Source organism: Geotrypetes seraphini, chromosome 16, assembly GCF_902459505.1.
Source record: "Geotrypetes seraphini chromosome 16, aGeoSer1.1, whole genome shotgun sequence".
Lineage (NCBI taxonomy): Eukaryota > Metazoa > Chordata > Amphibia > Gymnophiona > Dermophiidae > Geotrypetes > Geotrypetes seraphini.
This window is the reverse complement of record NC_047099.1, coordinates 23595372-23608495: the sequence shown is the minus strand read 5'-3', so window position 1 is coordinate 23608495 and position 13124 is coordinate 23595372. Positions and strand designations below refer to the sequence as shown.

General features: G+C 43.5%; 1 protein-coding gene across 2 annotated transcripts in view; it reads right to left on the bottom strand.

Annotated features, from left to right (window-relative positions):
- Nucleotides 1-1817: 1817 nt before the first annotated feature.
- The window catches only part of KCNAB3 (potassium voltage-gated channel subfamily A regulatory beta subunit 3), a 50075-nt gene continuing 38768 nt past the window's right edge, over nucleotides 1818-13124 (bottom strand). For both annotated transcript variants that reach the window (XM_033924912.1, XM_033924913.1), the window contains 4 exons: nucleotides 12015-12109; nucleotides 10088-10208; nucleotides 8200-8288; nucleotides 1818-3239 (listed from right to left, as the gene is read on the bottom strand). In XM_033924912.1, coding sequence (XP_033780803.1) covers nucleotides 3153-3239; nucleotides 8200-8288; nucleotides 10088-10208; nucleotides 12015-12109 — 392 coding nt within the window. In that variant the 3' untranslated portion in view covers nucleotides 1818-3152. The remainder of the gene's footprint in view (nucleotides 3240-8199; nucleotides 8289-10087; nucleotides 10209-12014; nucleotides 12110-13124) is intronic.

The window sequence follows — 13124 nt, the reverse complement described above, 5'->3', positions numbered from 1 at the left end:
TTTGCATATAATGGAGATGCCAGGAATGCAGATCTGCTCCATGCATATTCATTAGGGCTAGCTTGAAAACCCGACTGGCCTGGGGGTCCGCCAGGACAGGTTTGGGAACCACTGATGTAAACTGTTCTGAGCTCCTTTTGGAGAAAAGTATAGAAAATTGACTGAATAAATTAATTAAAGCAAATATTATGTACAGTAAAAACAAAAAAGCCTCACATGTATGGCATATGGTGGAGATTATTCCTATGAATGAAAAAACTCAGGTCACCTTGAAGATGGCATTAATTTTTTTTCTATGCTGCATATTTAGGTGTAATTTTTTTTAAATCTGAGGGCATCTCCTCATTCACACATATTATTTATATATTTTTGTGGGTATTTGTACTGGTAGTTCTCAGTTTTGAGCATTTTATTACAGGTTACTGCAATATATAAGTGAATTTGTTATTTGCCTTTCCTGCTGCTATTTGATTCTTTAAACTTTGCTGCCCCCTAGTGTCCATGTTCCAAAATTGTTTCTTGTTTGTTAGCGGCAAAAATATTTGAGGCCTCATTTAAGCATGGTAAGATTTTGCAGTTGCCAAAGCCAAAATTAATGTGCAGTAACTGCAAAGCCTCGGTAATTAAGGGGCATTCCCAACATTTTGCCATTCTGTTAACAGAGAGAAAAGTTCTTTAGGTTGTGTCACCTGAACAACAAATAACATGATGTATAGGGTTACCAGATTTTCCACCCTGGGACCACCCCGTCCCGCCCCTGGGTCCTTCTTGACCGAAAGACATCCCATATTGATTGAAAACAAATAGGGACCAAACTGTACAGACCTTGGTGCACTATAGACATTATTTAATAATAGACCCTTTGTTTCAAAGGTAACCAGTGTAGTTGTTTCAGAACAGGGGTGATATGTGTCCTTATGGAAACGTCCACAATCAGCCTAGTGGCTGAATTCATTATCAACTGCAGTGCCTTGTACTTTGTTTTTGGTCTGTGCATGCGGGATGTCGACGTGATGACATCATATATGCCCACGCATATGCGTGATGTCATCGCATTGACATCCGCGCATGTGCAGAGGCCTTCCAGGAGGTTCAGCTGGGGGTGGAACTGTAGGGTCATGAAATGGTTAACTGTTGTTTAAAATATTGCTCTGGCCTACATAGCTGAAAACAGTGTACAATCTACTGACCTCATCTGCCTAAAATGTATGTCCCTACCTTACCACATTGTAAGCTAAATAGATAAGAGTTTGAGCCATGATGTACCCTGCCCTCCTGTACATGTAACATTTAGAACTGTAAGATTTAGATAAGCAGAGAAATGAGCTAGTTTCCTATAGGACTATAAGTTGTAGCCTTGAACCTATCATAAGTGCTGGCTTAAGACCAATAACAATTGTAGAAAAGTTATAGAAGTAACAAATGAGAAGTTGTAGTTTTTGCATGTATTAGTTTGCATATGTTTCGTGAAAAGGGCATAAAAGTCCGTGCATTTCCTGATTCTAACACTCTAGTAAGCAGGCTGTTCACTGCACTAGAGTCCGGCATGCTGTAATAAACCTCTTGTACTTTCTTCATGCCTCTGACTTTGTGTGTCCAAGTGACCTTTCAGAACGGGGCAAAATAGGGTGGGGTCAGGTGCCCTCTCTTTTTTAAAAGAGGAAATCTGGCAACTCTATCCTGTGGTATTCCATTAGTGCACACTACTCGCATCATTTCAGTACATTTCACCACAGCAAAGAAATGAGAATTTCTTTATTAAGTTTACAGAAGGAAAGGCTACAGGCAGGTTAGTTCTTCACCCTAGTAACCTCCCCCCCCAAAAAAAACAACCCCAGCATGCTTCTACTGGCAGTGGCGAAGCGTGATACAGCTCAAAATAAAAGGACGTTTCCAAACCTTTCTGCTAAAAGGAAGGGGAGAGCGGCCCTTTGGCTTGTGCTAAATCGGAGTATCTTTTTGTAAGGGACTGTGCTCTGATTTCCACCCTGTTACTAGAGACAGAATCCTTTGCAAACTGAATACTATCCTTACAGGGAGCAGAGACCTGTAGGCCCTAATCCTCACCCTATTTCAAGGAGATCGGAGCCCTGTCAATAGGGTTACCATATGGCTCCAGAAAAAGGAGGACGGATTGAGACATCCAGGTTTTACTTCCACCAAAAGCAATGGATGTAAGGAGGACAGATTAAGACATCTGAGTTTTACGTCTATTGAAAGTAATGAAAATCAACCTGGATGTCTCAATCCAGCCTACTTTTTCTGGAGCCATAGAGGAATCCTTTCTATGATTGCATTGTGCCCTCTTAGAGAGAGGAAGAAGTTTCACACCTCACCCTGCCCTCGACTAGGCTACTAGAAGAGTTGCATTTCTGTCCTTGGCTTGCGGGGGTTTTCATGCAGCCTGTTTGCTTTTTATCCCCGTGCTTGGCTATCATTGCATAGAGAGGAGAAAGATGGCTGTGCGACGTGGCCACTGAGAATGCCAGACTGGACTTCGAACCTAGACAAAGCTGCATTCCTTAATGAAAAACTAAAGGCAGCCAAAATGCTATTTACAGGAAGACTTCAGTGACTCCTTACTCTTACACACACTCTGCATGCATGTGATTATGAATATAAGTATCCTGTACGCACGTCTGCATATTTTACTAGAAGTCTATTTGTGTTCAGATCTGAGTGTGCGCTCGACCATGTCTGTTTCTTTCCCTGTTCCAATGTGTGCTTCTGTTGAAGGATCACGGTGGGGTGCCTGCGGGTCTCAGTCTCTGTGGTGTGTCTGTGTCAGTGTGCCTGGATGTATTTCTCTAGGCGCAAGTGTGCATGCAGCTCCATCCATGTGCATACGCTGGCCCCCACCTGCTTTCTTTGTCCATGAGAAGCGCAACGAGGCAAGGCTGTCCTGAGCTTGCTACCCCTATCATGTAGTGCATAAGGAGGGGAGGAGAAGGAAGTGTTGCTTTGTCATCATGCTACAAGCAATCCCCTGGGTGGGGTTGGGATTGTGGGTCCAGCAGCATATTAGCGAACATTCCAGCTAGAGCAGTACGGGGGAGGGAGCGAGTAGAAATATGCCCAAGGACTCCAAGGTCCATCTGTAACGTGAAGAGTTGTCCAGACAGATGGAGTCGGGGATGGGCTTTGGACCCCTCCTATGCTCGAGGCTCCTTCTTTGTGGGCTTGTTGCCAAGAATTGTGTCAATTTCACTGATGGTCTGGGGGGTCAACTGAGCCAGCATCTGTGTAGGAGAGAAACAGACGTTTTATTCCAAAACACAATTTAGTTCCAGTTTGGAGGAGTTTCTGCCTTTGTTTTCCTTTATTTAAAAGCAAATTCCATAGAAAACGGTGGCAGATAACGACGGCAACCAGAGGAGCCCAGTTCAAATCCCTCTATGGCTTTTCTTCTGACCCAGGACAAGTCACTTAACTCTACTACTACTAATAATAATAATAATAACTTCTATACTAATAATAATAACTAATAATAATAACTTCTAACTAGACATACACAGCACTGTACATCAAAACACAGAAGAGACAGTCCCTGCTCAAAAGAGCTTACAATCTAGTCAAGACAGACAAACTGGACAAGAAGGTGTATCAATACACAGTGCTCAGGTGGGAGAATTACAGAAGAAATGAGAAGACAGATATTGGTGTTTAGCAGGTTGGTTGGAATTAGAAGGTGAGTTGAAGGCAAGGGGAGAGGACAACATGCACTCCTCTTGTGTTTAATATTTTTTATATTGTTTCATATTGCTTATATTAGGTCTGCCCGATATTCACTGTATTTAGCCGGCCATGAACGCCTACCGAATAAAAGAAAAGTTACCAGCATTTCTCATCTGATAAGAGGGAGCAGCCAAGCATGAAGTTCAAACTAAAGATTGTCAGGAGGGAATTTAGATTTCTGGTTGCATGGGTATGCAATATTTTCAATATATACTGTATTATTACAATTATTATTACTCACTTCTTATTCTTATGATAAGCAGCATAAAATCTGTTTTATTATTTGGGATCTAGCTAGGGTACTTGGAACCTGGGTTGGCCTCTGTTGGAAACAGGATACTGGGCTTGATGGACCTTCAGTCTGTCCCAGTATTTGCAGTTCTTATGTGAGCCAAGACTAGGACAATCAAGCCATTGTGACATCACTGATGAGGTTGGTTCTTAGGCATTGGTGGAATGAGGTATTATGACATCACAATCTCAGCCCTGGAATGATGCTACTCTTTGGGTTTCTGCCAGGTACTAGTGACCTGTGTTGGCCTCTGTTGGAAACAGGATACTGGGCTTGATGGACCTTCAGTCTGTCCCAGTATTTGCAGTTCTTATGTGAGCCAAGACTAGGACAATCAAGCCATTGTGACATCACTGATGAGGTTGGTTCTTAGGCATTGGTGGAATGAGGTATTATGACATCACAATCTCAGCCCTGGAATGATGCTACTCTCTGGGTTTCTGCCAGGTACTAGTGACCTGTGTTGGCCTCTGTTGGAAACTGGATACTGGGCTTGATGGACTTTCGGTCTGTCCCAGTATGGCAATTCGTATGTTCCTAAACTCAGATTGTGAGCCCTTCAGAAACAGAAAAATACCCACTGTATCTGAATGTACATTACTTCAGTGCTTTGGGGCTTGCAGGTGGTATACAGGTATATCCATAAGGCCCTGAATAATGAAGCCTATCTGGCTATTGCTTCTTCTCTTTGAATTTACAGTCCTATATGGAGTTTGCAATCAGCTGATAAGATGGTTTTGGACATTCCTTTATTTAAACATATCAGACTGGATATATATTATTCTGCTACATCAGTGGTTCCCAACTCTGTCCTGTAGGACCATCAGCCAGTCAGGTTTTCAGGATAGCCCTAATGAATATGCAAATTTTACTCATGCATATTCATTAGGGCTATCCTGAAAACCCGACTGGCTAGTGGTTCTCAAGGACAGAGTTGGGAACTACTGGTCTACACTGAAGACGCTAGATCAGGGCCATCCAACCTCTGCTCTCGCCAGGTCGGTTATTCGGGATTTAAGCAAATGAAAATGCACGAGATCCATTTGCATAGAACGAAAGCAGTGCATGCAAATAGATCTCATGCAAATTCATGGGAGAAATCCTGAAAAGCCATCTGGATTGTTGCCGAGGATCAACTTTGGACATCCCTTGCGTTAGACTATAGAACACTTTACTTTTTGAACTAAAGAGCTCTATAATACATTTCATAAAGCAACTGAAAACCTTTTGATTTGCCCAGGGATTCACTGTTTAATTGATTGACTCCGCAGAGGGCTCAGTAGACTTTTAGGCTTATTATTTTGCTTTTATGATGATGGCCGTGTTGTAAATTGTATATGCTGCATTTGTTCACCTGCCTAGAATGGAAATATAGGGCGAGATATAATAAGTAATAAATATAATTAATAAATATAAGACATTAAAAACATGTCCAATATTAATGATAGATGTTGGCACTGCAATCTCGAAGCTGGGATTTTAGATCATCTATTATTCTATTGTCCATTCATTTTGGCTTTCTGGAAATCAATATGGGGCCAAATAAATTGTTTATTAGAGAATCCGGTGGCTTTATCATATGATACTATTTTATTTGGCATGTCAATGAGGACAAAGAGTCAAATATCCTCAAAAAATAACAAGTTCTTACTAATTATGACTGGAGTTGCCATTCAACAAATTACATTTAATAGGAAGAATTGGAGTAGATTAAACTTTAATTTCTGGTGGAACTCTTTGTGCTATATATATGAGATGGAAAAAATATTAGCCATACAGAAAGGACATTTTAATAAATTCAAGGATGTTTGGGGACCATTGACAGATTATTGTAACGAGTAAATAACATTTTTCCTTTAATTATTCAATTGCAAATGAGAGGGTGGGGGTGGGGGGTTTTCTGATCTTATATTAATTGTTTGGATTAGTAGAAAAAAATATATTATATAATAATAATAATAATAACTTTATTTTTATATACCGCCAGCTATCTTGCGACTTCTAGGCGGTTTACAGTAAAAGAGATTGTGAATACAATAAAGAAAATGTAAATACAATAAAGAGAGGCTTTACGTACAATGAATTAAGGAGTTTAGCAGTATACTTCTCGTACAATGACTTATAAAGTAAAGCAGGTTACATCTGATAATATTAATAATGTTAACAACAGTTTGTGTGTTGTAAGGCCCGGAAGTGCCAAGCTGTTTGCTCAGAAGTAGAAATATTCCGTGACTTGAATAGAGTGTTCGTAGATAGTGATTAGGGGTTGGGGTTAACAGTTTGCGAGTTTAGTTATGTGATGGTGTTACGAGGGGGTTGATTATATGATATACGTGATTACATATGATATGGTAAGGGTGGGAGGGGGGGATAAATTTTATTAATTTAAAATGATTGTAACAGAAATTCAAGTGATGTTTGTAAGTTTAAATGTTATTTCCAATTACACTTGTTGTAAGTTGTAAAAATGAATAAAGAATTAAAAGCAACAACACCACCACATCTCCAAACCCAAGGATCATCTGTGGTTTGTGGGAGAGAGGGATGGTCAGAAATGTTACTGAAATGCAATCAGACCATATTGAGCATTCACCCCAATCTAATTCTTGGTCAGTCACAGAAACCGAGCAAAATATGTTTGATCCAGTCTCCCCCTGGTAAAATTCATCAAACTGCTAAACACAAGACACTCCACTGTCCTTCAACAATTAAGGCATAAATATAGCCACACCCCAAGGTCACTTACCAGCCTCCTTTTAAATCCACATTTGGGACAATGTTCTCTTTGTCATAAGAACATAAGAATAGCCTTACTGGGTCAGACCCATGGTCCATCAAGCCCACTAGCTCGTTCTCACGGTGGCCAATCCAGGTCACTAGTACCTGGCCAAAACCCAAGGAGTAGCAATATTCTATGCTACCGATTCGTTCTTAGAGGTGATGTGTCTCTATGTCTCAGCTCCGACATATATCGCATAACATTTTGGGATTTGTAATTCTGATACAGACTTAGTAACCAGGAAAGGATATCACGGTTTATGTTCCTCTGTTTAGAACACAATCAGTCGGCAAGCCGTGAAGATTCAGGGCCGATAAGAACATAAGAAGGATTGCCATACTATCCTGTTTCCAACAGTGGCCAAGCCAGGTCTCAAGTACCTGGCAGACACCCAAAAAGTAGCAACATTCCAGAGCTGAGATTGTGATGCCATAATACCTCATCCCACCAATGCTTAAGAGCCAACCTCATCAGTGATGTCACAATGGCTTGATTGTCCTATACTTGGCTCATATAAGAACAGAGGTTGGCCCCTAAACACCTGGTCCAGAGCATGTTGCCCCGTGAGCTGGCTCGATTGCTCCGCTCAGTTGAGCACTGTGATCTGTCAGTACTATCTATGTGGGAGTTAAGGCTTTCCTCTTCCAGAAACAGTGGTCTTTCGCTACGTCGGCCCCTGGGAGTGGAACAATCTCCCAGGATACATTCGCCAGCAGCAAAATGTTCAGAAATTTAGGAAACAGCTGAAATGATATCTTTTCTGTAAAATGGAACAGAGGGTCCGAGTTTGTCTGAGGGAGAAGGAGTGATGACTTGAGTGCTGGTCACAATGGTCTGGTTTATTTTATTTGGTTTATTGATGTCTGTTATTGAGGCATCTTGTATGATATATTGAATTTGTATTTTGATATGTGTGTGGGTTTGGCCAGTTTTGGCCATAAATGAAATTTGGCGTGGAGGCGACGTGTATGTTATATGTAATTTGATTTGATATGTACGTATGTCATTTGTTATAGTGTGTCTCTGAAGTGTTTTGTGCGATAAATGTAAATCTTTTATTTTGTAGGTTAATATGTAACTCGCCCTTGATAATGGCGGATGAGAAACAAACAAACATAAAAACTGCCATACGGGGACAGATGGAAGGTCCATCAGAGCCCAGCATCCAAGTACCTAGCTAGATCCCAAGTAGTAAAACAGATTTTATGCTGCTTATCCTAGGAATAAGCAGGGAATTTCCCCCAAAGCCATCTCAATAATGGCCTATGGACTTCTCTTGTAGGAAATGGTCCAAACCTTTTTTAAACCCCGCTAAGCTAACTGATTTCATCACATTCTCCGGCAATGAATTCCAGAGTTAAATTACACGCTGTGTGAAGTAATATTTTCTCACCTGGATGGATGCTAAGTTCTCATGCAGCTGTTCTAAGTTGGAGACCCCAAGAAGCACAGAGCTGACCCCTTCGCTCCGAAGGCACCAGGCTAGGGGAAGACACAAAAGAACAGAGAAAAAGAGAGAGATTCCGGCCCTGGACTGCCAGCAGCCTCACTAGGAGGAGAGAATTCTAATCTCTAGAGGCAAAGGCTGGATTACTGATTTCCCAGACTATCACGTCTGGTGGAGCACGGCCCTGCCCTGTTGAATCAGTCTGCAAGCACAAATGAATATGGGACACCGAAAGCAACTCTTGGCCTGGGGGCTGTTTTGTCCAGTGACTGCCCTTTCTGCAGAATCAGGCTCCGGTCCAACGTCACTGCATCCAGTACTGATCCAGGACTGACAGCATAAAGCTGAGACATGGGCATATCCAGGCTCTAATCCCACTTCTGACTGCAGAGTAGAGAGTTGCGCGGGGACAGAAATGCCACCCATCCCCGCCCATCCCCGCCAGGATCCTCTCTGTCCCCACCCGTCCCCACCAGGATCCTCTCTGTCCCCACCCGTCCCCACCAGGATCCTCTCCGTCCCCACCCGTCCCTGTCAGGATCCTCTCCGTCCCCACCCGTCTCCGTCAGGATCCTCTCCGTCCCCACCCGTCTCCGTCAGGATCCTCTCCGTCCCCACCCATCCCCGCAAGGAATTACCTCCATCCCGTCCGTCCCCATAAAAAGCAGCAATTACTTCTGACAGGATCATCAATTCCACAGTTTCTTTTGTGTTTGCGCTGCTGTTTTCCTTGTGGAATCTCTTTGGTGGAACCCTTTTTTTGTTTTCTGTTCAGGTGATTAACTTATAAACCCCCTCTTTTACTAAGGCTGTTGTGTCTGTTATATTATATGGACGAACCCTGCTTCCAAAGCCTTCCATCCCCGTGGGAGTCCCATGGGTTAGTGGGGATTCCCGCGGGATTCCTGCGATCCCCGTTCCCGTGCAGGCCTCTACTGCAGAGTTACTGCAAGTTACTGTTACATAGAAACATAGAAGATGACGGCAGAAAAGGGCCACAGCCCATCAAGTCTGCCCACTCCAACAACCCCACCCCCTTGAATTTACCCCCCTAGAGATACCACATGTGTATCCCATTTACATCTTTTTTTCTCCCAAATATGATCATGTTGCCCACCCCGCTTCTTCGAGAATTACACTGGTTACCAGTCTCTCACCGAACTACATGCAAAATTCTTCTAACTTTTCAAGTTTCAAGTTTATTTAAAATTTATTATACCGCCCGCTCGAGCCTTCTAGGCGGTGCACAAAATTAAGGCTTCCCACCTCCCTGTTTTCCTAGACAAATATCTCATTCCACGTACCCTTCCTAGGGCTCTTAGATCTACGAATCAAAACTTATTGACAGTACCCTCAATCAAGAACCTATACTACACTAGAAATTCCATTTTTTCCATAGTCGCACCCTCGCTCTGGAACTCAATGCCACTCTATCTCCGCAACGAAAATTCCCTAAATAAATGTAAAACGAAAATTAAAGCATTTCTTTTTAAAGATGCCTATCAATAAGTAGGGGGAAAAAAAAAAAGTTTTTAAGAAGCGCCATCCCTGTATCCCTTTCGTTATTCCCTATCCCTCTAGCCTTCCTTTTTATTTTTATTTACACATTGTTATTGAAACTTCTCTATCCCCCTAGTACCTCTTGTCTCTCATAAGTCTTAATTTGTCATCATTTTAGTTTTACCCTCCTCTTATTTTATTTCAACTACATCTTAAATTTTATAAGATTTTTTTTCTCATTTGTAATATTGTGAAACTTGAACTTGACCCTGTTAACATCTGGTGCATTAGTAACCGCGAAAACCAACCTCAGTCTAGCGAGAGCCAGCCTTACCGATTGCCAGCTGAGCCACGGTGCAACCCATCTTGTCAGCGATCGGCTGCAGCTCCCTGATCTTGGCCTGTTGCTTCTTGCCCTCTTCACTGATCGCTTTTTCCTTTAGCCAGTGGTAACCCTGCCAAGACAGATATTGCAAAGGAGTCACCGCTACGCTTTTCCTAAGGGTCCAGATAGAATGTGCTTTTTTTTCTTCACACTCTTGTATGAAAGAAATGGATCCTTCAGCAAAAGCTGTTTTCCCTGGGATCAGATCTTGATGGAAGGGCACAGCAGATACCTGGTAAGAGGGGGGAGGACAGAGCACAGCAGGCGCTGACATCTGTCCTCCTCTTCACACCCCCCCCCCCCCCCGCCTTCACTTCCCCTCCGTCGGACCTAGCTTTTCGCCGGCGAGAGCAGCATCCACGCCGGCATCGGCTCTCTCTGATGTCACTTCAAGGTCCCGCGCCTAGGAAGTGACACCGATGCAGGCCGCAAGCTCGTGACGCTGCTCGCGCCGGGGGAATTAGAGAGGTAGAGGGGAAGGGACGTACGGCAGAGGGGTGGGGAAGGGGTGCTACCACGCCAGATGCCACTCACCCTCACAGCCTGAGGTTTGCAGTGTCCAGGAGGTACAGGCATCATCTGCTGCCTCAGGACACCCAGGAGCAAGAAAGTGTAGAGACCCTAGGGTCCTGCTATAAGAGTTCTCACAGTGACACCTGAGAATCTAATAGAATAATATACTTTTTCTTTATTATGACATCACTGGTTGCTAGAGAGAAGGTTCTCCCCCTGGGTCCGGAACTAGAATCAGGGGAGGAAACTAGTTTTGAAAGGAACTTGCCAGGGGCATATAAAAACCCTGGGCTCAATTCAAATCTTTGTCGTTGGCTCCTTGCCTCTTCAACCGATGGCCGGCATTAGAGGAGAGAGCCATCTGAGCCCGGGCAAGTATAATCAGGACAACCTGTAAGGAGAAACCTGGGAGCGACAGCGAAGGGGGGGAACCCGCTGCCCCCTTCTCCTGTGACCAAAAGGAGAAGCTGGGCAAAGTTGTGTGCATTTCCAGCAGGGCAACCAGGGCCTCCTACCATCTACACCCGGGTCCCGGAACAGCTCTAAAGACTGCAAGAATAAGAACCACTTACAAACTATAGATCTCCTGAGGCTCAAACTGCAGTCAGTCAACCAAGACCAAGACGTCTACATCAGAGCCTCAGAGTCCCTGAGCTGCTCAGTCCTCACAACCGATCTGTAAGTGGCTATTTTCTTTAAAAGCTGCTAGCAATCCATTGTAACAAAGAGAAGGTTGAAAGGGAACTAACGAGACTTTGTAAAAATGATTTGACTGTGTCTGAATTCAAAAGGGCACGTGGGATCTCTCGGAGAGAGAAAGAGATAATGGTTACTGCGGATGGGCAGACTAGAGGGGCCATTTGGCCTTTATCTGCTGTCATGTTTCTATGTTGCTGTCCTGCCACTTTTATTGTCTCACTTAATTGGCTAAAGTGACTTTAAATTAGTTGGTTCAGAAACACCAAAACCTGGAGTAGTCTGACTTATTGACTGTCTGAAACATCAAGAGTGTGAGGAAAAACTGCCTGTGGTCTCCCGGCATTTGCCTGTGGTATAGGAGATCCCTAGAGAGACTCCCCTCTTCGGAACTTGAGATCTCTCCAAGTTTTCCGCAAACATCTGAAAACCTGGCTTTTCTCAAAAAAATGTAAGTCTCCCTCCAATTTAGGAATCAAGGAAACTCTTATATCTTGGCATCCCAAGTCCTCTAAATTTTCTTCACACTTCTACCTCTAACCCTCTGTTGTAGTTCCTTCCTATTTCTCCTACTGTAAACCGCGTCGAGCTCTACGAACGTGGAGATGATGCGGTATACAAACCTAAGGATTAGATTAGATTAGATTAGGAGGGGGATGAAATTTACCTTAATGGATGCTCTAGAGTTCTCTGGCACCCGCCTCTCATATTTGCCAGTGATAAGGCCGCAGGCCAGGGGAGACCATGTCATGGAGCCCACACCTGAGGGGGAGAGGAAATGGACGCAATCAGTGAAATCAGATAACCCCATGCTTCCTATTCTTTCCCTGTCCAGGTTCACCTACCCGTGCTCCATCCCCATTTACCCCAGCTTTGCTACCCCTGCTGTCTCTCATCCACCCCAGTTCTCCTTCCCCTGACCTCTCCCTGCTTATCCCAGCTCTCTCCCCCTCCTCGCATCGGCATCTCCTCTTTCTGCTCTCTCCCCATTCTCTCATAGTTGAGGAGAGACATTATCATTGCCAGTGGGAAAAACAAACACTCATCTAGCTCTCCTCACTTCTGATCTCTTTCAGTTCACTAACTGTTCTCTCACTTCTCACCTTGAGTAAGAACATAAGACTAGCCTTACTGGGTCAGACCAATGGGTCCATCAAGCCAAGTAGCCCGTTCTCACGGTGGCCAATCCAGGTCACTAGTACCTGGCCAAAACCCAAGGAGTAGCAACATTCCATGCTACCAATCCAGGGCAAGACATGGGCTCCCCCCCTGTCTTTCTCAATAACAGACTATGGACTTTGCCTCCAGAAACTTGTCCAAACCTTCCTTAAAACCAGCTACGTTATCCGCTCTTACCACAACCTCTGGGTGAAAGAGAATTTCCTCCTATTGGTTCTCAAAGTATTTCCCTGTAACTTCATCTAGTAATGTGTTCAATTTTGGTCACCATATCTCAAAAAAGATATAGTGGAATTTAGAAAAGGTTCAAAGTAGAGCGACCAAGATGCTAAAGGGGATGAAACTCCTCTCGCCTGAGGAAATACTAAAGAGGTTGGTGCTCTTCAGCTTGGCAAAGAGACGACTGAGGGGAGATATGATTGAAGTCTACAAAATCCTGAGTGGAGTAGAACGGGCACAAGTGGATCGATTTTTCACTCTGTCAAAAATTACAAAGACTAGGGGACACTCGATGAAGTTACAGGGAAATACTTTTAAAAGCAATAGGAGGAAATATTTTTTTCACTCAGAGAATAGTTAAGCTCTGGAACATATTACC